We start from the raw sequence: 24,704 nt of genomic DNA on the forward strand, positions 1-24,704 counted from the left end.
AATGTAATAAAAGGCATCCAAATTGGCAAAGCAGCCAAACTTTAACTTGTCACAGATGACATGATACTCTACATGGAAAACCCAAAAGATCCCACCAAAAAGCTGCTAGAACTGATACATGAATTCAGCAAAGTCGCAGGATATAAAATCAGTGTACAGGAATCGGTTGCATTTCTATACACCAATAATGAAGCAACGGAGATATCAAGGAATTGATCCCATTTACAATTGCACCAAGTACCATAAAATACCTAGGAATAAACCTAACCAAAGAGGTAAAAGATCTGTATGCTGAAAACTATAGAAAACATATGAAGGAAATTGAAGAAGACACAAAGAAATAGAAAAACATTTCATACTCATGGATTAGAAGAATATTATTAAAATGTCAGTACTACCCAAAGCAATTTATACATTCAGTACAATCCCAATCAAAATTGCACAGGCATTCTTCTCAGAGCTAGAACAATCCTAAAATTTGTATGGAACCACAAAAGACCCCAAATAGCCAAAGTTATGCTGAAAAAGAAAGCCAAAGCAGGAAGCATCACAATCCCAGACTTTAGCCTCTACTACAAAGCTGTAATCATCAAGACAGTATGGTATTGGCACAAAAACGGACACATAGACCAATGGAATAGAATAGAGAACCCAAAATTGGACCCACAAATGTATGGCCAACTAATCTTTGACAAAGCAGGAAAGAGTATCCAATGGAAAAAAGACCGTCTCTTTAGCAAATGGTGCTGGGAAAACTAGACAGTAACATGCAGAAGAATGAAACTGGACCACTTTCTTACACCATACACAAAAATAAACTCAAAATGGATGAAAGACCTAAATGTGAGACAGGAAACCATCAAAACCTTAGAGGAGAAAACAGGCAACAACCTCTTTGACCTCAGCCACAGCAATTTCTTGCTCAACATGTCTCCAAAGGCAAGGGAAATAAAAGCAAAAATGAACTACTGGGACCTCATCAAGATAAAAACCTTCTGCAATGCAAAGGAAACAATCAACAAAATTAAAAGGCAACTGATGGAATGGGAAAAGATATTTGCAAATGACATATCGGATAAGGGGCTAGTATCCAAAATCTATAAAGACCTTACCAAACTCAACACTCAAGAAACAAATAATCCAGTGAAGAAATGGGCAGAAGACATGAATAGACACTTCTCCAAAGAAGACATCCAGATGGCCAACCAACACATGAAAACATGCTCAACATCACTCATCATCAGGGAAATACAAATCAAAACCACATTGAGATACCACCTCAAACCAGTCAGAGTGGCTAAAATTAACAACGTAGAAAACAACAGATGCTGGTGAGGATGTGGAGAAATGAGAACCCTCCTGCACTGTTGGTGGGAATGCAAACTGGTGCTGCCACTCTGGAAAACAGTGTGGAGGTTCCTCAAAAAATTAAAAATAGAACTACCCTACGATGCAGCAATAGCACTACCAGGAATTTATCCAAGGGATACAGGAGTGCTGATTCATAGGGGCACATGTACCCCAATGTTTATAGCAGTACTTTCAAAAATAGCTAAATTATGGAAAGAGCCTAAATGTCCCATCAGCTGATGAATGGATAAAGAAGATGTGGTTTATACATACAATGGAATACTACTTGGCAGTGAGAAAGAATGAAATCCTGCCATTTTCATCAATGTGCATTAAACTGGAGGGTACTATGTTAAGTTAAATAAGTCAGTCAGAGAAAGACAGATATCATGTTTTCACTCAAATGTGGAACTTGAGAAACTTAACAGAAGACCCTAGGGGAAGGGAAGGGGAAAATATAGTTACAAAACAGAGAGGGAGGGAGGGAGGGAGGCAAACCTTAAGAAACTCTAAAATACAGAGAACAAACTGAGGGTTGATTTGGGCGGGGGCATTAGAGGGGGAAAGGGGTGATGGGAATTGAGGAAGACACTTGTTGGGATGAGCACTGGGTGTTATATGTAAGCGATGAATCACGAGAATCTACCCCCAAAACCAAGAGCACACTGTATACACTGTATGTTAGCCAATTTGACAATAAATTATATTAATTAATTAGTTAATTAAAATAAATTCTTTATGTTTATTGTTTACTTTTGGGGGGGGGGGGCAGAGAGAGAATCCTAAGAAGGCTGCACATAGCACAGAGCCTGATGTGGGGCTTGATCCCACAACTGTAATACCATGACCCAAGCCAATATCAAGAGTTGGATGCTCAACCAACTGAGCCCCACAGGTGCCCCTCAATCTTACCACTTTTATTCAACATAGTATTGGAAGTCCTAGCTATAACAATCAACAAAAAAAAGGCATCCAAATTGGAAAAGAGAAGTAAAACTGTGACTATTTGCAAATAACATGACACTATGTATAGAAAACCGTAAAGACTCCACTAAAAAATGATTAGAACTAATAAATGAATTCAGTACTGTTGCAGGAAACAAAATTAATATACAGAAATCTTTTGCAATTCTATACACTAATAACTATCAGAAAGAAATTATGAAAACAATATCATTTACAGTTGCATCAAGAAAAAAATACCTAGGAATAACTTTAATTGAGGAAATGAAACACCTGTACACTGAAAATGGTAAGACACCAATGAAAGAAATTGAAGCTAATACAAATAAATGGGAAGACATACCATGGACTGGAACAAATAATATTGTTAAAATGCCCATACATCCAAATCTGACCTACAGTCTGCAGATTCAGTGGAATCCCTATGAAAATACTTATGCCATTTTTCACAAAACTAGAACAGGTAATCCTAAAATTTGTACGCAGCTACAAAGACCCTGCGTAGCCAAAGCAATCTTCAGAAAGAACAAAGCCCTGATCTCCAGCTATACTACAAAGCTATCATAATGAAAATACAATGGCAGTGGCACAAAAACAAATGCATTAATTAATGGAACAGAAGAGAAAATCCAGAAATGAACCCATGCTTAGATGTTCAATTAATGTTCAACAAAGGAAACAAGAACATACAATGGGGAAAAGACAATCTCCTCAATAAATGATGTTGGGAAAACTGGACCATTTTTTTAAATCATATACAAAATAAACTCAAAATGGAGTAAAGACTTAAATGTAAGGCCTGAAACCACGAAACTCCTAGAAGAAAACATAGGTAATAGGTTCTTGGACATTGATCTTAACGTTATTTTTTTTGGATCTGTCTCCTCAGGCAAAGGCAACAAAAGCAAAAGCAAAAACAAACAAAAAAATCAAATGGGACTACATAAAACTAAAAAACTTTTGCACAGTGAAGAAAACCATCAACAAAAAGGTAACCTACTGAATGGGAAAAGAGATATGCAAATTACATAACTGATAAGGGATTAATATCCAAAATATATAAAGAACTCAATTCAATATCATAAAAACAAATCAATTAAAAAATAGGCAAAGAATCTGAAGACATTTCTCCAAAGATGACATACAGATGGCCAACAGACACATGAAAAGATGCTCAACATCACTAATCATCAGGGAAATGTAAATCAAGACCACCATGAGACATCACCTCACATCTGTCAGAATGGCTAGGATAAAAAAGACAAGTAACATATGTTGGTGAAAATATGGAGAAAAGGGAACCTTTGTGTACTATTGATAGGAATGTAATTTGCTGCAGTCACCATGGAAAACAGTATGAGGTTCCTCAAAAAATTAAAACTAAAACTAAAACATATGATCCAGCAATTCTACTTCTGGGTATTTATCCACAGAAAAAATTTATTTGAAAAGAATATGCACTCTTACATTCATTGCAATATTATTTTTAACAGCCAAGATAGGGAAGCAACCTAAATGTCCATCAGTAGATGAATGGATTAAGAGGAGGTAATATCTACATACAATGGAATATTACCCAGCCATGAAAAAGAATGAAACTTACCCATTTGCAAAAACATGGATGGACCTAGAAGGTATAATGCTAAGTGAAATAGGACAGAGAAAGACCAATGCTGTATGATTTCACTTATATGTGGAAACTAAAAAAAAGCACACAAAACAGAAACAGACTCAAAGACACAGGGAATAATATGGTGGTTGTCAGAGGGGAGGGGGTGGGGTAAAGGATGATAGATGGGAAGGGGATTAAAAGGTACAAACTTCTAGTTATAAAATAAGACACAGTGGTGCAATGTACAGCACAGGAAATGTAGTTACTAATACATAACAACTTTGTATGGTGATAGATGATAGTTAGATTTATCACGATGATCACTTCATAATGTATATAACTATTCAATCACTTTGTTAAATACCTGAAACTAATAGAATATTGTATGTCAGCTACACTTCAATTAAAAAAAAAAAAAACAGAGCATTACTTCTTTTTGTCCTGAAATAAACTCATTAAGGAATTAAAAAAAAAAAAAAGAAATCAAAGACCAAACTTTTACTTCCATCTTAGTATCTGTTAGAAAGAAAAAGTGTGGGTATTGTTACAGTTTCCTCAGAGACTGTTGGGAGGAGGAGTGTTGGTGCAAAGGGAAGAAGGTAGAGGAAAGGGATCTTGAATGAGACTTTGAAACTTATCAGGAAAAGTGTGTTTTGTGGCAGTCAACACAGTTCATTTGTCTTTCTGTCCTTGTTTTCAGAATTTTCCCCAGAGAATACCTCCTTCAACAGATCCACCTGTATTCCCTCGCTGATCTGCAGCAGGTAAGCACTCATAAGGGCCATTTCATTGCTCTTTTCTCATTGGGAAAGTGTCTTTGTTGATTATGGTATAGGTACTGAATTCTGCCATCATTGGGGTAGTTTCTTCATAAGCCCTGATAATCAGTTTCTACTCAGAATGAGAAAAAAAATTTACTATAAAAAATATTACAGGACAATAAGAAATGTTGGCAAGGATATGTAGGGACCAGAGCTCTCGTACATTGTTGGTGGGAATGTGAACTGGTTGGTACAGCCACTTTGGGAGACAGTTTGGTGGTCTCAAAAAGTTAAACCAAGTTACAATATGAACCAGCAGTTAGTTCCACTCCTAGAATATACCCAAGAGAATTGAAAACTTATGTCCATGTAAAACTTGTATACCAGTGTTCAGAGCAGCATTGTTCATAATACCAAAGAATAGAAGTAACCCAATGTTCATCAGCTGGTGAACAGATAAACAAAATGCTATATATCCACACAATGGAATATTATTTGGCCACGAAAAGGAGCAACATACATGCTACAACATAGGTGAATCTTGAAAACATCATGCTGAAAGGAGCCAGACAGAAAAGAATATATATGTATGATTCTGTTTAAATGAAATGTCCAAAATAGGCAAATCCACAGACAGAAAGTAGACAGATGAGTGGTTATCAGCACCTGGGGAGAACTAGGGAATGACTAGTGATGGCCTGGGGGTTTCCTTTGAGGCTGACCAAGGTGTTCTGGAATGATAATGGTGATGGTTGCACAACTTTGTGAATGTACTAAAACCCACTTTGGAAGAGTGAAGTTTATGGTATGTGAATTATATCTCAATAAAAAATTATACAAAGAAAGAACATCTGAAAGGCAATGATTGTATGAAACTCTTTGACTTGTGCTTAAGTCACTTAAGGGAGGACCTTAAAGTTTAATAAAACATAAGAAATCATAAGAGTCAAAATCGTCTTTTAAAACTTTTATTAGTGCTCGTCCTTTTAATGATTGACCAGGTTAGCAACCAAGATGAAAACCAGTATTTTTTCTGTTCAACCCAAAGTCCTGAATATGTTAAGCTTTGGTTAATCATTTAAATCAACAACTCACTGCCTAAGAAGCTTTTATTTTTTTTTTTTTCAACGTTTTTTATTTATTTTTGGGACAGAGAGAGACAGAGCATGAACGGGGGAGGGGCAGAGAGAGGGAGACACAGAATCGGAAACAGGCTCCAGGCTCTGAGCCATCAGCCCAGAGCCTGACGCGGGGCTCGAACTCACGGACCGCGAGATCGTGACCTGGCTAAAGTCGGACGCTTAACCGACTGCGCCACCCAGGCGCCCCCTAAGAAGCTTTTAGACGCTAAAAGCTTTCCATATATCTATCTATTCTTTCAAGAGTCAATTAAAAAGATAATTGTAACAACTTCCTAAGCATCTCAAATTGTTCTGATTCTGTTCTTTTGTTTATCATCGTTGTCCTCTGCTGGTTTCGCCCACAGAAATAAGGTCCGCTTAAAAACTGTTCAGATCCTTCAGTCATTTTACAAGACTTTAGAGTGTTTTGTTTTTTTTTTTTTAACTTCAAACTTTGGTGTTTTCTTTGTACAGTCTGAGGGAGGAAAGTTATTTTAAATGGTAGTAGTTTTAGAGCATTTAGTTGGAACGATCTGAGAGAATAGGAATGTTTTAATTTCCATGTGTACATCAAGTTTAACCTGTTTGCACATATCAGCTTGTTCTATTCTTCAGTCCTGTATACCCTTTACTACCTAATCGAGCGGCAATGATCTGCTGGTTGGGGTAGGAAAAGGTATATTACAATTGCCCAGTGGTGTTCAAGGAGAAGAATTGATTAAAATATCTATTATACACTTATCTATTTTCTAGAACTTCACTTGATCATAGTATCTGAGAACCCATTTGAGAAGTATGTTTAAAGGCATGGACATAGTCTTGTAAGGGTGGTTTAAAATAGAATGGGTGAGTAGTTTTTGAGGAAGCCTTTTTTTTTTTTTAAGCTTATTTTGAGAAAGAGAGAGAGAGAGTGCATGCCCATGCAGACAGGGAAGGGGCAGAGAGAGAGGGAGAGAGAATCCCAAGCAAGCCCCACTCTCAGTGCAGAGCCTGACGTGGGGCTCCATCTCAAGACCTAAGCTGAAATCAAGAGTCGGAGGCTTAGCTGACTGAGCCACCCAGGCACCCCTGAGGAAGCCTTTCAAAAATGGTTACCAGATGAAGAGAAGGAATCAGAACAATTCCATTTTCATTTTGGGGTATCAGAGTAGTGTATCCATTTGGCATGATAAAGCCTGCTATTTAAAGCTTCCCTATGCCTTGCAGACTCCCCCCGCACCACCCCCTTGTATAATCAAACCACATATGCCACGCAGCTCACTTAAGTCAGTGACAACTGTATTCCTGGTGGGCTGGACCATTAGCCCCTGGAGCCCCATAAGCAGCTTAATCAGTTTTCAGCCTCAGTAGTAAAGCGATAGAGGCAATCAGCAGCTCATCAAACTCCCCGGGTTGGGGGGATGGCTAGAGCTCTGTGCATCCATTTAATACACAACAGCTCACTCTAACCTGGTTCTTTGTGCCTGGTTTTAAGATCCTCAGACTTATCATATTTAGAGGAAGTTTAATTCAATTACTTTTTCTGCCTGAGGTGGTTTAAATTGAATTTAGCTTTTGATCTGTCCGCATCTAGGCTATCAGTACTGAAGGGCACCTCCACCCCATTTTCTCTTAGTTTCTCAGTTTCAGGCGTGTTTTCTGAATCCGGACTGTTCTTGAAAATACGTAAGAGAAGGGAGCACAAGAGGAGAAAAAAATGCACTATTGGTCTGTGACAGAGTGTGAGTGACAGCAGGCAGTCCAGCCTAACTAATGGAGCTGCCAGCCCTGTGCTGTCCTGTCCCCTTCTGTCCTGTGTGTGGTTGCACGGTCATCCCGTTTCACGTCAGCTTTAGGAGTTTTAAAGTTATTTCCCCCCCCCCCCATTTCATTTTCCTCTGCACTCCTAAAATAAAGGTTTCTATAAAAGCAGATCTAGCACATCAAATAACTACAGAAAAATGAACTTCAGTTTATAAATTTTGCAGGGGGTAGAAGGTACGCTACAGGAAGTAACTGAAGACTTAGACACCTTGAATGACAATAACATAAATATCCTTCCTAAAGGCATAGACTGCTCTCCACAGATTGCTCCTCAGTGAATTCGGTTTTTCCCATTAGCTCTTATTTAAAAAACAAAATGTGAACATCAACCAAAAATCAAACAAGGTAAGAATTTGGTGATGGTGTGGACATCACCAAAAATCAAACAAGGTAAGAATTTAAGAAACATGGTAAAGGGGGACTTACGATTTAAGCGTCTATAATCTTAAAATAACAAGTACACAAAACACTAGTAATACCTAAGATAAAGGTGCTGGAAGAATTCTGGTTCAAAAAATTTGCTTCCTTCTCATATCTCTGTTTTCATTTATATAAGTAACAATCCCAAAGTTGAGGAGACAGACTCAGTTCAACAATATGGCTGGAGATTTCAAGCTACCTGAATGCTTATGATGTTACATTCAAGACCAATTGCTCCCCGCTTCTCATTTTCTAAACTTAGTGGCCTCCTTTACACACATTCTTCTTTACATCTGTACACTTGGGTGTGAGGAGACGAACCGCACAGATCAACCCTGCTTAGCGGAAGAGGCTCCCTGCACTTGTTCTGGGAGCTGTAGTTGCCTGCTTGCTGGCCAATGAGTGCCAATTATCGGCAAAGGTTATAGCTCATACTGGTACCGAGTCCCCAGTTGTCTGTTTATTTCACCAGTGATTAAGTTGCTCACTGGGTTTTACTAGCACCTCATAAAGGTAGTAATTGAACAACACAGTCATTACGTGACTATAATCAGTTGGCAGCATTATAACATGCAACACAGAAGATGGGACCAAGTACTCCTCCTGCCTTGTAGCAGGTCCAAGGACAGCAAAAGACAGGGGCGGAGGCTCTCCAAAACCTAGGAACTCAGAGGGGCACTGACTGGAGCCCATCATTTCTTAAGTCTAGAATTTCAGGTGAATTTCTCTCCAGGATAGTAGATACTGTTAGAGAAACTTATTCAATCCATGTTCTTTGAATATAAGTCTAACATAATATATTGTTGATTGTTTTTAATGTTTATTTTGAGAGAGGGGGAGGGAGAGCAGGTATGCATGCATGTGACCGGTGGAGGAGGAGGAGGAGGAGGAGGAGGAGGAGGAGGAGAGAGAGAGAGAGAGAGAATATCTCAAGCAGCCTCCACACTATCAGCACAGAGCCCAACACGGGGCTTGATCCCAGCAACCATGAGATCATGACCTGAGCTGAAGTCAAGAGTCAGATGCTTCACTGACTGATCCAAATAGAATCATAAGCAGAAGCTTTCTTTCAGGAGGTGTGATTGCAGTGTTTGCTTTGTTTTTTCAAATGACAGAGCAGTTCCTTATAAAGGATTTGGCAGACAAGGACTAAGCATGTATCAATGAATGAACAAGTACTGAGGCATGTTTTGAATGGGGGAAACTGAGGCACTGCTTTTTAAAAGCTTTCTCCTGCTTTGATACTTCAAGAGGGGGAAGTAGAAAATAATTTGTGTCTTGTTATTTTCTGTCTGTCCAGCATTTTCACAAATCCATGGAAAGGCTAAATTAAGATAGGGATATGATAAAAAGATAAGCCCCAAGGAATCAGCAGGAACAATACCATAACTCTCAATGCATTAGCTTTCTGCAGTAGCTCTCCCCTTTCCCTGTAAAGTACGTGACAGACCGTCTTCTTACTTACATTGCTGATAGGAAAATTCCACATTTTACCAATAGGATACATTAGTATATGTAAGTTAACATTCAAGGGATTATTGTTGCTCTTAAGGAACAAATCAGAACCCTGGTTTAATAGCTCATTCCTCAGACTGTGTAAGTGATAGGAGAATTCTTCTCAAGTTCCTTCTGTTTGCTGAAAGGAAAGGTCAGATTTAACTTCTAAATTTTAGCTACCTGTGCTCTTGTGACAAAACCTAAAAATGTATATTAATGACTAACTCTTCTGGTGTTACTCACCTTTGGGGCATATGTAAGCTAAGCATTGAATGATTCTATTTGTAAATGATTCATGAGAAAGGATACTGGAGGATCCCATGGGTGAGGCAGTTGGTTAAAGCAGCCCCTCCCATCGAGTCCCTCCACTGCCTACCACCTACCCCCCCAACACGCACCCCCCTGTTGTGGGACAATCTGAGGAGCTGATTTCCCCATCATCCACCTTCCCCCAGCCCTCAGTTTCAAACTAGATCTTACCTTCAAGTTAAGGCAATTTAGATTCCAGTTAATACAAAATACTACCTGAGAAGAATAAATTATTTTGTCACAAGTTCTTTTGTCTTGTTAATAAGTTGAAAGCACAGGATGATATTCAAGAGGAGATATATTTCAACAGATATGATGATGCAAAAAAGATGGAACAGTCTGGAATTTGGAGTACTTACTAAGAAGATGTAAAGTGGGAAGGATGCCAGAGGGGAGGGCCCATAGCACTTAAGAGCCATGAAAAGAGAGAGGAGTAAATCAAATGCATACTACCTTTCCAGAGTTGCCTAGAATGGTCTGAACTGCTTGCTTTATGCTAAAGCAGTAAACACTTACGTTAAGCAACTAGGCATGTAAATATTTGATGTATCAATAGATGGACGGATGGATGGATACATTCACTATCCCTAAACTTATTAGCACACTCTGTACCCAAAGAAAAGCAAACTAGTTTTAGCCCCTAAACCAAACTCTAATGCTGCTCTATAAAACAACAATGTACAGAATTCTAAAACCAAGTAAGAATCTACACCTTTTTTGTATTGGGATAATGGCACATTGTTTACTGTTGCAAATTTTCTGCACACTAAACATTCCTAGACAGCTAGCTGACTTTTCAGTTAACTTTTTTGCCCCGTACCCATACGACTTAGGAATTGTCATCTCTGTGACCTAAACATTTGTCAGAATTGGGTCCTACCGTGAAGATTATCTACTCTTCCCTAGCTAGTGAGTGCAGCCACTAAAAGGCAATGTTTAAGACATTTTGAGGCCACTTTTTAAAAACATGCTTTGCTGAATTCTTCTTTGAGGAAGTGTGTGAGTGATCTTGCATGGCCCTGCCCCACCAAGCAAACAATCAGAGAAAGTTATTCTCTGTGGGCACTGTTTGTCAGCAGACAAAGGCTGAGCCTAAGTGGGCACCCAGCACAGCTGCCCTTTCACCGAAGAAGCAACAGGTGATGACCTTTCTTCACACGAGGCTGACATCTTTGAATCCACAGTCCACAGGAGCACAGCGCCTCGGTGCCCACAACCGAGTCACCAGTCTCCAAGCCTCAGCAGCCTGAGGAATTGTATTCACAGCCTCTCAGCACCCCTGATCCCCGGACCATTGTCCACCCAGGCATTAGCGGGCAGGGTAACTAATTAGGAGCGTTCAGACTTAATAAGCAGAAAAACAAAGTGTGACAGCTTGCCTGTGTTGTTCCCTGGCCAGGGCCTGTGTCCGCTGCAGCCACCACTGCCCTCAGAAGCTTCTGGGGTGATCTGGGGCAAGATAGGAGTGGGGCCTCCAGGAAAACATCACTAAATCTTCCTTAGCTACTTTAGCCACCATTGTTCTACTCAGTGAGCTAGAAAAGACCGTAAGTTACTTGGGGGAGGGGAGGGCACACATCATGCCTTTTAAATAAGTAGGTTTTTTAAAAGTGTGCAAGGGGTACAGGGAAGAATTGAATGTCATTCTATGAAGGATTCACAGGTTGGCATCAGAGCAAATGGGAAACTCACTGTTTCTCAGGAGAGGTGTATCTTGAGTAGGTGCTGAATAGTCCATGCCTCAAATTCAGTCTTCCAGGGGGTTTCAGATCTTGGGGGAGGGGGGAGTGATGACCACTGCTAAGTGCCTGGGCTGGAAGCTGGGTCTGCTGACTCCTTGGCAGAGGCCTTAAATCTCTGGAGTTTTGTTGATCTTGACTACTGTTTTTTTGGTGTTTTGGTGATGGGGCCAGTTAGCTGAGCTAAAGCAGGTGATTAACAAGGTAGTGATACAGATTGTTCTTTATGCCAGCCAGTTAGTCTTTCTTTGTTCGGAGAACACTTTGTCTGTCTGCAGACCCAGGCCCCACACCCAACTACATCCACGCACCTGGTCCAGAGACACAGTAAAGGATTGGGGAAGGTGGGCTGTGGCAGAAAACGTGGTTAGCTAAGGGCAAAGTATTGCCCTTCTTGGGCAACCAGGCCAGAAAGAGGACCATGTGTTGTAAGGGCTGGATAGAGAGCCTCAGTCTCCAGCTGAGAAAGAACTCAGTTGAGATAAGGATTCCAGAAGTCAAATGTGAGCCCTGGAAGTATAAACAGCATGATCATAGGGGAGGTCGCAGCCACAGAGGTAGGTGGTGCTCAGTCAGTGCTGATGGAGATCACTTTCCTGGAATCTAGTTTCCTGGCTCTGCTTCTACTATGGCTTCCAACCAGCTGGGATTTTGTTGTTGTTGTTGATTTGGGGGTTGTATTATTGTTGTTTCCCATTTATAAAAAAGCAGTTATGGGGCACCAGGATGGCTTAGTCGGTTGAGTATCCGACTCTTGATTTCGGCTCAGGTCATAATCTCATGGCTCGTGCACTCGAGCCCTGCATCAGGCTCTGTGCTAACAGTGAGGAGACTGCTTGAGAGTCTTTCTCTCTCTCTGCCCCTCCCCTGCTTGCACGTGCATGCTCTCTCTCAAAAATAAACATTAAAAAGCAGTTATATTACTGACTAGGCAAAGGCCTGCTTTCAAAAACACTTTACTTAAAGATATAGACAGAGTAAGGTTAGTGTCGATCTCACCATTGGTGGAATCAGACCCTCCCTGCCTGGCCCCTCAGCCTGCCGCTTCACACACAAATGTTGTTAGTCGCTAGGAACAGGCAAGAATGAACTGCCATCAAAACTAATCTGTCACGTGGTCAGATAACGGTCACAGTGGCAGTTGCTCAGTGGGGCCTAGTTCCGTGCACGAGTTACCTATTGCTGTTTAACAGATTACCCCAAAACTCAGTAACTAAAACAGAAGTAAACCCTTGTCTCCCAGGTCTCTGCGGGGCAGGAATGTGGGAGCAGTCTAATTGGGCATTTTGGGTTCAGGCTGTTCGGAGGCTGCAGCCCAGGTGTCATTTGGGGCCACAGTCATTGGAAGAAGCCCTGACTGGGGCCAGGGCATCTGCTTCCAAGGTGGGTTACTTCCACAGCAGCCGAAAGTTGGTGCTGGCCATTGATGGGAGCCCTCTGCCCCTCCTCACGTGGGCCCTGCCGCATGCTGCCTCGTGGGGGATCTGAGCGAGTGAAAGCCAGCAGAGGCTACTCTTTGTGGGTCTTTGCCTCTTGAGTCAGATAACCGTCACTTCTGCCATATTCTATTTGTTTGACATAAGTCACTAAGTTGGGCCCACACCCGAGGAGAAGTGCACTGCCACAACCAGAGAGCTTACAATTTTGAGAGAGACAGACAGACAGACCGAGCACGAGCAGGGGAGGGGCAGAGAGCAAGGGAGACACAGAATCCGAAGCAGGCTCCAGGCTCCGAGCTGTCAGCACAGGGGCTGATGTGGGGCTTGAACCCACAAACCGTGAGACCATGACCTGAGACAAAGTTGGACACTTAACCGACTGAGCCACCCAGGCGTCCCATAAACATGTTTTAAACCCATCATATCCTATAATAGCGGCCTGTCCTAGCTGTATACTTCTTTTACGTATGTATTTTGAATGTATTTTTTACCGTTTAAAAAGCATTCTTTCCAAAACAACCTTGTGAGGTCGGCAGCTCTGCCTTGTCTCATGTCCATTTCATGGGCAAGAATGCAGACGTAGATAAACTAGCTGGCTTTCCAGAGCTACGCAGCTTCTGCTAAGTGACCGAACCAAGACTGAAACCAAACTTTCCTGCCTCCTTGTCCAGTGTTCTCTCTGCTGTACCATAGGAGTGTACGTGTTAAGCAGGCAGCCTCCTGAGTAATCTCACACTCTTGGAAGCAGCCACCATGTTGTAAGGAAGCCCAAACCAGCTCATGCACAGAGACTGCAAAGAGAGGCCACATGTAGTCATTCTAGCTGACAGCCCCACTGAGTCCTGGCGGACAGCCGTCATCAGCCACTAGGCATGTGAGTAAAGATACTTTCAAAGGATTCCGGCCTCTAGCTTTCAACTCTTCTCAGCAGAGGCAACAGATATCATGGAGCGGAGAAAAGCCATCTCCACCATTTCCTGCCTGAGATTCTGACTCACAGATTCTGAGAATAAAATGATGGCCTTACACCACTAGGTTTGGGGTATTTTGTTTTGCAACAGTAGACACTGGAACACCAGTAACTCAGCTGTTAGATCACAGCCTCTAGGAAGCTCTCTGAGTTGAAATGTGAGGATCCAGGCTGAAGCCAGATGGAGGGAAATGGGAGGAGAACTTTCAGGCCTTGGTAGCATCAAAGCCATCAGTGACCTAATCTACAGTGTTTCTATCAGGGAGGCAAACAGGAAAAAGGTTTTATTACTGACATTTGACATTTCTGAAGAATGTTCTGTCTGCATGCTTCAGGATTATTTGAAAAATTGTCCCAACACACGTTCACGGAACATGTATGATGGGATCACTTGACTTTCCTTAGGAATGAATGTGATAAAAAATCTGAGTCTCCAAGCTAGAGCTACAGAGAGCATGGAGTTCATAATTTTTCTATCCCACCTGTGCTCCTGAAGCAGGAGCCCAGTTGTCAGTCACCAAACCCTTGGCTGCACACCTATTCATTCATTCATTCATTCATCTAGATGTTAATTAAGCATATACTCATAACTACATGCCCAGAGTTATGCTGGCCTTGAAGTTGAGAGCGCATTTTCTCAGGAAAGGACTGCTGAGTCTTATGATTACGGTCAAACTCCTGTACTCTGTACTCCGTCTTTGTGTCAAGAACTTCTGGTGGAGGCTGCCCATGACTGTGTTCAACCTAATGACATCCAGCAGGATTTCACCCCTTGATGCCTCATGCCAGCCACTCTGCCACATTTGTAGTTGGTCTTCAAGGGGCCAGAGGGATCTTGAGAAGGCTGTCTAGGGAGGTATTGAAGGCTAAGGAGGTTTCTAGCCTTTTCACCAAGTTCATTCACTGGATGTTGCTCCAGCGGTGGAACGAGGGAGGACGGCAGACTCACAAGACAGCATTAGCATTTGTGTCTTTGATGAAACCACTGGCTGCACGTGATGGCGAGCTGCAGTTCCATCTACGTTTGGAACGTGGTGCTTTTCAAGAATACCGCACCCATCCTTCTGAGGAAAAGTTAGCGGACTGGGGCAGCTTTTCTCATTATTTGTTTTGAGATTTCTGGCCAAGCCCTAGTGAACCATCAACACATTTGCTCCTGGAATTTTAAACAAGATTAAAGTCATTTGTGACAGCAGGGAGGATCTTTATAGCCCAAGAAATCAAGGAAAGGTAGAAGGAGCATCATCAGTCATTCAGGAAGCTACTGAAGCATTAATAAGCCCGGATCTGTTAGCTGTTGAACAGGTTTCTTGTCAGTCAGAAATTCACTCCTCTCCCAAGAGCCAGTCATTCATTTATCTATCCGTACAAGAAACAAGTGATAAATGTCATATTAGGTACCAAGCACTTCCTGTGCCAAGTGCTGGGGACAGGATAGAGAAGGCACAGCGCCTGCCCTCTCAGAACATTCTCTCCCAGTTCTGTACTGGTATGCCAAGCACATCGGAGGGGCAGCCTAACCATTCCATTCTGCATTTAAAGGAGAGAAATAAGAGAAATGGGGCTTTAGCACAGAGTTATGTTGACTCCGGCTTCCGCAGGGGCCAGGCAAGTGGCATGGCATCTGTGCCTGACACAGGCCCAAGTAGACGCTTCAGGTCATGATGAGGAGCCAGAGTCCATCCTCCTCTGAAGGGGACAGCTGTTACTCAGTAGCTCCGGAGCTGTCATCTCTTCCCGTTTTCCAAGAGAAGCCGGAAATCCGCATTTTTATGTGAAATTTCTTTATATTTAAACACTCTGCAGGCCAAACAAAACACAGCCACTGGTTTTGACCTCTGCTTTATAATAGAGAATGCTCACTTTTGTTCCTTCAGAACTAATGAATGCTCAATTATGAGAAGGAATTTGGAGGTTGGTGTTAGATTATGCTCCTCAAAAGGCTGCAGACCCCACCCTGAACCCTCGAGATACTAATTGACACACTAGCACAGGCCGACAGCTGGGCTCTGGAAGTAGGAACACACGAGGAAACAGGCCAGCTAGTCCAGGTCACTTTGGGAGGTCAGGGCAGCAGTGCAAACATTAGGAAGGCTGAAGACAAAGGTCAGGTGGCAGCAAGGAAGCCCTCCGTTTCCTCGAGCTGTTGGTTAATGAATCATATTCAAAAACTATCACCAGATTCCCCCTCTCTGGCACTGCTTCGTGAGGTGGAAAACTTAAATGGAAATCAAAATTACCATGGCTGTCGGGAGCTTTTCAGAGACCAGCAGGCCAGTGCGAGGCCAACATAGGATGAAGTTTCTGCCTGGAGCAAAGGTCTCCAAAGGATACCTGGTGTTGGGTATTGCAGAAGGGCTGGATGGAACAGGATTATATACTGGAGCCTTGGAGCCCGGCTGCCCATATTCGAATGCCAGCTCACTCCAGACTCACTAGGTGATCTTGAACTAATCACTTGTCTTAATAACTCAAAAAAAAGCTTCATCTCTGAAGCCGGGGATAATAATGGTACCTTCCCCAAAAGTTGCTGTGAGGCTCAGAGGAGTGAACCTACAATGCTGCTTGACACTCAGAGCTTAGGAGCTACAAGCTTCACTGGTGGCCCAAGTACTGGGATTAGTGTTGCTAGGAGAGGTGGGCCTTCCCTAAATGGCTCCCTGTAGCTTTCTTCAGTGGCACCAAGACACTGCATCTGTGGATACCGATGGCAACCGCCACCGCAGAAGTAATGTTTGTTCTACCTGTTTGGGCCCTCAGATTCTGCCTGGGGCTCTCGGCCACTGGATCCTACCATAGCCGCACTGCGGTCACTGCACGGACCAGCACCTTGATAGGGAAGAGAAACCCTGGGTGGGCTTCCTCCTGCCTCTAGGGTGGTCCTAGACCAGACCTCCCCAGAGGAACTGCACTTCGAGGCCTCCCACCCTCACCCCCTTCCTGCCCAGGCAGTAAGAACTCCCCAGAGGGCCGTGCTAGATAGAACAAGTCAGAAGCACATACTGGCCTCCTAGCTTCACCATCTTTCTTTGGTCTTGCTAGGAGGCCTTCAACACTTGAACCAGAAGCTGAGTTTTGGCTTCCCCAAAACGGTAGGCACCTTCAGTACTTGTCTCTCTGAAGAATGAGTGCCCTTTTGGTGGTGGGTGGGGGCGGGGGGGGTGTTGTGCATAGATAATCTCTTCAATTTTAACAAAAAGCATTCTTTAAATTTCGTACAATCCTAGAATGTGCTGTGTGTGTGTGTGCGCGTGCATGCTTAAAAAATACTGAATCCACACTGTTTCTGTAGCTATAGAAGGGAGGAGCTTACCAGACTGAACTTTTGGCAGAAATAAAAAGGACCCATGTTTCCTTCCCACCTGCAATTATAGTTTTACCAGCTTGTAAAGCACCCGTAGAATTTGCAGTACATTCTTCCTTTGCAGGAGGGGAGAGGCCCTGCTGTGAAGGTAATTGGCTTTCTAGCTTCCTTTAATGTGCAGGTGGAAGGGACCTGTACTGAAGGGCCTATACTCTTAGGATTAACTGATGTTGAATTGTGTTTAACTTCCACGCATCTCCCTGAATACATGTGTTCCATTAAATCTTAGGAGTGGAAACACAGCTTATAACCTTGGAAAATATCCCCATCCCTATCACTTCTTATGGCTTTACAAAAACAGAGGTTGTTTTTTTTTTTTAATGGATTAAAAAAATTTTTTTAATGTTTATTCATTTTTTAAGAGAGAGAGAGAGACAGAGCACAAGTACGGGAGGGGCAGAGAGAGGGAGACACAGAATCTGAAGCAGGGTCCAGGCTCCAAGCTATCAGCACAGAGCCCAAAGTGGGGCTTGACTCCCAAACCATGAGATCATGACCTGAGCCAAAGTCTGATGCTTAACCGACTGAGCCACCCAGGTGCCCCTTAAATGGATTTTTAACCACCGAAGGGATTATGCTCAACCCTGTTTAACCCTTGTGTTAAAGATACATGGCATCTTTAAATGACAGTTTCACACAGTACATCCAACTTGTATGACTTTTTTCCTCAAGCTTTGGCTGTTTACAGTATTCGTACCCAGGAGGAGAATCTCGGACTCTTCACTACTTTATATCTAGAATCCTAAGTTACCTTATTTGTGAAGTGAAAAGGTAGAGTTAAACAATTTTTACAGCCCCTCTCCCAGCTCAAGGAATCCTGGTTCCATGATCCTTAAGAAGTGATTAAATTGTGGAAGCTACTCTACATGTCTCTATCTACTTTCTGGGATTTTCTTGCCAGTTTTCATAAACTAGCAAGGCTCTGAGCATACCAAAGAACATGGAGTGAAAGCCAGATAGCTGCTCCTTCAATCAAGGGACAAATGTCAAGATTCCATTTGCCAAAGATCAACTGATATTTTCACTTTTTGTCCTTAAACAGCAGTTTTAATCTTTTCCACAAACTTAATCTGAAGGACAGCTTACAAAAACAAGTTAAATATACTGATTTTATACAGCCCTTAAAAGCAAATTACCTTCTTAATACCTTACAATCTAGTGGCGACTAGAATAGTCCCCAGCACACAAAAGTTGGCCAGTAAAAATGTGCAGAATATGCCAGCTAGTGAATTTGCTCCTAAATGGGCAGCTTCGATAGGTTATCTGGTGAACTAGGAGTTGGAGTTTGTGTCAGAGCTAAAAGCAGAGAGCCCCTTGCAGCACGGGTGTGCATGAAGGACAATGAAAGAATGGGGCATCATAAGGGAAGGCTTAGACCTGAAGAAAAAGGGAATTCAGGGAAGGAGGTTGTTGAATGGATTCTTGGCTGGAGCAGAGGTCAAGGGTGCAGAGAGAAAGTCTAGGTAATCACAGGTAGTAAAACTACTGATTGGAGTTTCATCTTTTTCTCTTTTTTCTGTCTGTTGCCCTCTGGGGGCAGGGCAGGGGATCATCTGACAGACAGAAGGAGCTAGAAAGGGCCAGGATTCTCAGGCTGCTTGCTTTTTCCCCAAAGTTGTTAAGGCACACTCTCACCGAAGACAAAGGCCTCCCATTTCATAGCACTCAGTCAAGGAGGGAGGAGAGAGACATTCAGAAAACCTACAACCCAGGACAACAATAGTTCATCCTTTACCAAGTAACATAATACTTCCGGCACTTAGTCTTTGTAAAATGAGAACATTGTACTAAATAATTAGATTAATCATAGCTGTTTTTTATTACATGTTTAAAAAAATGTGACTTTTGGGGCGCCTGGGTGGCTCAGTCAGTTGAGCGTCCGACTTCAGCTCAGGTCACGATCTCACGGTCCGTGAGTTCGAGCTCCACGTCGGGCTCTGGGCTGATGGCTCAGAGCCTGGAGCCTGCTTCCGATTCTGTGTCTCCCTCTCTCTCTGCCCCTCCCCCATTCATGCTCTGTCTCTCTCTGTCTCAAAAATAAATAAACGTTGAAAAAAAAATTTTTTTAAAAATGTGACTTTTATTATAGAGTGCTTACTTGAGGCCAGACCCTGTTCTAAATCCATGTAGATTACCTCATTTAATCCCAACAGCCCTCTGAGGTAGGTACTATTATTACTCATCTCTTGCCCAAAGTCATTTAGCTGAAGTAGAGGAGCTGGGATTCAAACCCAAGCTGTCCTGTTCTAGTACATACCTTCTCATTTCCGTTTTATATGAAATGTTTCAGACTTGTCAAATCCAAGAATAATAAATACGACCAGCTGCTTGATTACCCCTGCAGTTGAAGGATTCCCTTCTCCAGTGGGCACACACTCTGAACCACTATGTTTACTATTTGCCACCAGCACTAACATTTCTTTATTTCTAGAGGCATCCTGATACCAAGATCTACCTGGCAGCAAGGCCACGCCCTACCATTGCTGAAGCTCCACTAAGTCTTATCACTGGGTAGAAGGAAAGAATAGAAGGCAATGAGGAGAACAGAACTACATAAATGTTCCCATCACAGCCTGAGTACCAGCACCATATATGTAAAAATCCAGTGCCTGGGAGACGCTGCGTAGATGCTGTGGTCATAGTGCTTAGGCCCAGTCCTGCCCAGGTTCCCCCAAATAGTCCATAGCCCCTAAAGTTTCTACAGTCTTAACCACTACTGTGGTGGCCAAAATGTTTTCATTCTGTCCAACCCAGTGACCAGTTGTCAAAAACAGCAAACTTCCAGAGCAAAGAACTGGGTAACCCACAGAATATATTATAGCACAAATGGGAAAGCAGGCTAATTACATATGGACTTATGATACTGTGAATTTGCTTTTGTTTTTTGAAATTTTGGACTTAGCATATTCTATAGTCATCACTAAGACTGACCTGTGTCAGTGTGTGTTTATATATTTATAGCTAGTCTGCTTCCAAAAAGGAGTTTTGTGGTAGAGCTTCCCTCTCTCTCTCTCTCTCTCCCTCCCTCCCCGTGTGTGTGTGTGCGCGCACGCGCGAGTGTGTGTGTGTTCATAACTGGCTACTTTTAATTCTCATCACTTGCCATTGGTTTGAATCATTGGCATATATACTTATCAAAGATGAGTCTTTGCTGCTCAGGATCCGGCGTGCCTGGAGTTCTGCTAGCATCCCTCCCACAGAATGTGGTTAGAAAACCCAACTCTTCTAGAATTGCCTTCAGCCTAAAGGTTCCCTTCAGCTACTGGAAGAATAGAGGACAAAAATCTGATGCAGCTGACATTTTAGGTGTGTATATAATTTACCAAATTGTTGACCACTCAGCTCTTAGTCAGTGGTCACAAAAGGAATTAGAAACCCTCCCCTGCTACCCCACAACCCAAAGAAGGAAGGGTGTTACTTGGCTTTGGCACAGAAGCCTGCTGGCACACAGTGTCAAACAGCAGCACAATGGTACATTTTGGCCACAGAAGGCTTTGGGGTAGCGGAAAGGGCCAAAATAGTTGTGGCATAAGTTGGCCAAGATATTAAGCAGATCTGAGTTTAATTTGACGTAAAGATAACAACGCTTTTTTTTTCGTTGTTTGTTTGTTTTGTTTTCCAACTGGCTGCTGCTTTCTCTGTCTCCATGGGACCAAAGATTTCAGCCAGGAGCTGGTTCATAAGGGCATTCAAGTCCTTTCAAAGTGAGACATGCAATGGTCTTTACACTGGCTTTCACGTTTGGCTGGGCAAGATGGAGTAAGGATAAAAAGGCACATGGGGATCTGGGAGAAGCTGAAAATGGATCTTGAGGCTTGAATTCCTCTAGGACTTTGCTTAAGCCACATTGCCTGAGCTTAGAATAGAGAGGCAGGCAGTCTGTCTCCTTGGGATAAGGAAAGATTTGGAACTCGGCTACTGTGAGGTCTTGGCCCCTACTGTGTATTCTGGTTTGTTTTGTTAGCAGGAGCAAGTTATTCTCGTTTCTTGCCTTTGGGGTTTTCTTCAGCACACTTAGAAGCTAGGAGTCTCCACCCCACTGATAGGGTGGACAGAATGGGATAATGAAAGGGGTGGAGAGACAAGTTGATTCAGCTGCTTAGGATGAGGAAGGCCAAGAAACTTCAGGCCTCGGAGCTAGCTTCTGGACACATCAAGGGTGGGGATGGAAGGGGCACCATGAGGACTGAAGTTATCTCTATCTAGGCAAGAAGCCATTCTTCCTAAGAGGCTAATGGGGCCAGCCGTGCTAGTTAGGAAAACCAATTTCTTGTCTGAATCGTGACTTTATTACCCGTGAAGTGGTTAACAGTGGAGGAGAAGCTACAGTATTCTGAAAAGTAGTCAGTGAAGTGTAACCAATCAAAAGGGATTATGAGATATACCTAAAAATGGTTAAAATGGTAAATGTAATGTATATTTACCACACTAAAAAGAATATGTAGCTTCTTAAAAAAAAAAACAAAAAGATTAGGATCCCCTTAGGAAGGCACTCCTTGACTTATGTATGGACTCTATTTCATGACCTTCTAAGTATTTGTGAAGTGCTAGGTACCATGTTTTGTGATGTGGTGGATTTAAAATGTGTAAGACAAGATGCTCATTCTAGATGGGCAGTATGCTGACGGGGTCCTCCGAGTGGGAAGGAGATGCATTTAGGAGGAAACGAGCAGTCCCTCTACCCGGGATCTGGAGGTGCCTACCCAATTTCCAGACTGGGAACAGAGACGGTGCAGTTTTAGGATTCTTGCCAAGACTATGCTATGCATTCCCCACATAAAATGTTACCAGAGTTCGTTCTTAGGCCTGCTTGTAAGAGTCTTTAAAAATACTGGCTCAGTCGGTAGAGCATGCGACTCTTGATCTGAAGGTCATGAGTTCAAGCACCATATTGGGCATAGAGCCTACTTTAAAAAAGTAAAAATAAAAATGACCTATACGTGGAAAATTCCACCTTGAATGCAAGTCTTTATCCATCCTGCACTCCACTACTAAGAACAATACCTGGGCAAGAGGAAATGCCCAATAAATATGGAGTGAATGAATGAATGAGTTACAGGAAGAGGAAGACAAGTATGAGACTGAGCTCAAAAGGGACTGTATGTTAATTCAAGCCACGATATTGCATAAGTGAGCATTTGTGACCTGAAGATCTCACTAACATTAATCTTGTGGTTTTTTTTTTTTAGGACTATTTAGTCCTGAGTTCAGACAACTGATTTTCGGTAACCGCTATAGTTCAGCTATAGCATGCCCTCTGAAAGGCAGTGGAGCATAATGGTTGAGGGCATGGAGCCTGGAGCCAGACAGCTTGGGTTTACATCTTAGCTGTACCCCTTACCCGCTGTGTGATCTTGAGCGGATTACTTAAACATATTATGCCTCAGTTTCCTTATTTGTAAAATGGGGATTATTAAAGTACCTACCTCACAAGATGATGAGATTGTGTTATAAATACGTGAAGTTCAGTTGATTTACAGCACCGTAATAAGGCTTTTATCATGCACCCCGTGACTACAGGTGCTTTCTCTTTTTTATTCTAACAGTTCAAGCTGTCCATGAATAGCAAGAACACTTTAATATTAGAAACTCTGAAATGTTACAAAGGGGATTCCCTACCTGGACAATCTGACATATATTTCACATCCTCTTTCTACCACTACTGCCAATCTTTTCTAGTTTAGATGACCCCAGTTTCTCCATCTCTGACATAGATAATAATTTACCTTATATGGCTGATAAGGGAACCAATAAAGATATAGATACACACACACACACACACACACAGAACTTTTAATGAAGTATGTAAGCAAATTAAGCGTAATAGAAAATGCTTTTTCAAATGGCTTAGCAGAAATCACTAATACTGGCATTTTTAAAAATACATTTAAAATAGTAGTTGACTGGGGCGCCTAGGTGGCTTAGTCGGTTGAGTGTCCAACTCTTGATTTTGGCTCAGATCATGATCCCAGGGCCATGGGATCAAACCCCGCATTGAGGCATGGAGGCGTGCCGCCAGGCATGGAGCCTGCTTAAGATTCTCTCTCTCCCCTTCCCTCTCTCCCTCTATCCCTCTCCCCTGTTTACACACATTCTCTCTCAAAAAATTAAATTAAAAAAAAATGTTTAAAAATACAATACATAGCCATCATGATATAGAGCTAAAACTCAAAAATCAGAGTTTGGTGGGGTGATATTGCCAGTAACACTGCATTTAAGAATGATAGCCTTTTCTATTATCAGGTCTTCTAGCATATTCTAGTCATAAATTATACGTAAGTATGCACAGATATGTATTATACACAGTCATGCGTTTAAGGAAATGGTCTCTTTTCCGTAATTTGAAAATTCCTGGTAACTCCATTTTATTTCATTAATGCACATTCTCACATGCTGTTAACTACCTGCTTCCTAGGATGCCGTACAATTTATACTGCTGACATGACCTTGTGACAGAATCATGAGTACTACAGCTAATTTGGAATTCTTCAAATATGAATGAAAAACACAGAGGAAAAATTAATAACCTGTGAACGGGGAAGGGCTGGGGCGGCAGAAGCAAGGAAGGAAGGCAGCTTGGCCCAGGAATGGCATTGGAAGTGGGGGGAAGAGAGGGAGCTGGCTGCCTCAAGACATGTTATTTTTACTGTGGCTTCTTGCTCCTCTCCACCCCCACCTCTTCCAGTCTGAGCTTTGAGCACAGTTGAATTTTCACCACAGAACTTGGCTAGGTCTCCTCAGGGACTTTCTCTTTCCCATCTTTCCATAAATTATAGGTTTGCACATGAGAACAGAACAGATGATTCCCATTATCTTTTGGGTTGGGTTAGGATTTTTTTTTTTTTTTTTTTTTAAACCTGCCCACTCTTAAATGTGTATCCTAGTTCAGGGAGGTGGAGCTTTTGTTAACATAGTGGCACATCCACCAACAAATTGATCCACTCCTCTTTAATAAGATGGTTTTAACCTGGTTTCCTTGACCAGTATGATTACGATCATTTTCCTGGGCCTTTAAATACTCACAGGAAGTCATTGCTCCTGAAGAACCGGGCCTTGCCGGAGCTGTTCACCAGTATCCCCAGCACTTGGAACACCACCTGGCAGAATGCAGACTCTGCATGTGTATGTATGGATATTTTGGTCCTTATTTTAGCGGTGAAGTGACATTTCCAGGACACTAGTATATTTTCATAAACGACCCATTCAGATCATTGTAAAGTAATCGGATAGATCCAAAAGTGTTCATTTTCCCCAGAGCATAGGGACCATTTATAGATAAGGTGTAGAACTCACTAAAAGCTAGAGCCACTGCTAGTAGTTACTAACATTTAATGAGCTCCAAAGCTGAGGACTCTC

General features: G+C 42.3%; 1 protein-coding gene across 15 annotated transcripts in view; it reads left to right on the forward strand.

The window, feature by feature from the left end:
* Positions 1-24,704, forward strand: part of PLEKHM3 (pleckstrin homology domain containing M3) — a 196,748-nt gene that overhangs the window by 112,988 nt on the left and 59,056 nt on the right. For 8 of the 15 annotated variants that reach the window (XR_013557191.2, XM_060623244.3, XM_060623243.3 and 5 more), the window contains one exon: positions 4,626-4,689. Coding sequence is in view for 13 of the 15 variants with exons in the window: in XM_060623244.3 (XP_060479227.1) it covers positions 4,626-4,689 (64 nt within the window). In the remaining 2 variants the exon portion in view is untranslated. Of the gene's footprint in view, positions 1-3,202; positions 3,305-4,625; positions 4,976-7,774; positions 8,888-24,373; positions 24,471-24,704 lie in introns of those variants that run through there. The other 7 variants (XR_009607289.3, XM_078450945.2, XM_060623250.3 and 4 more) reach the window with 4 other exon arrangements.

This window comes from Panthera onca, chromosome C1, assembly GCF_046562875.1.
Source record: "Panthera onca isolate mPanOnc1 chromosome C1, mPanOnc1 haplotype 2, whole genome shotgun sequence".
NCBI lineage: Eukaryota > Metazoa > Chordata > Mammalia > Carnivora > Felidae > Panthera > Panthera onca.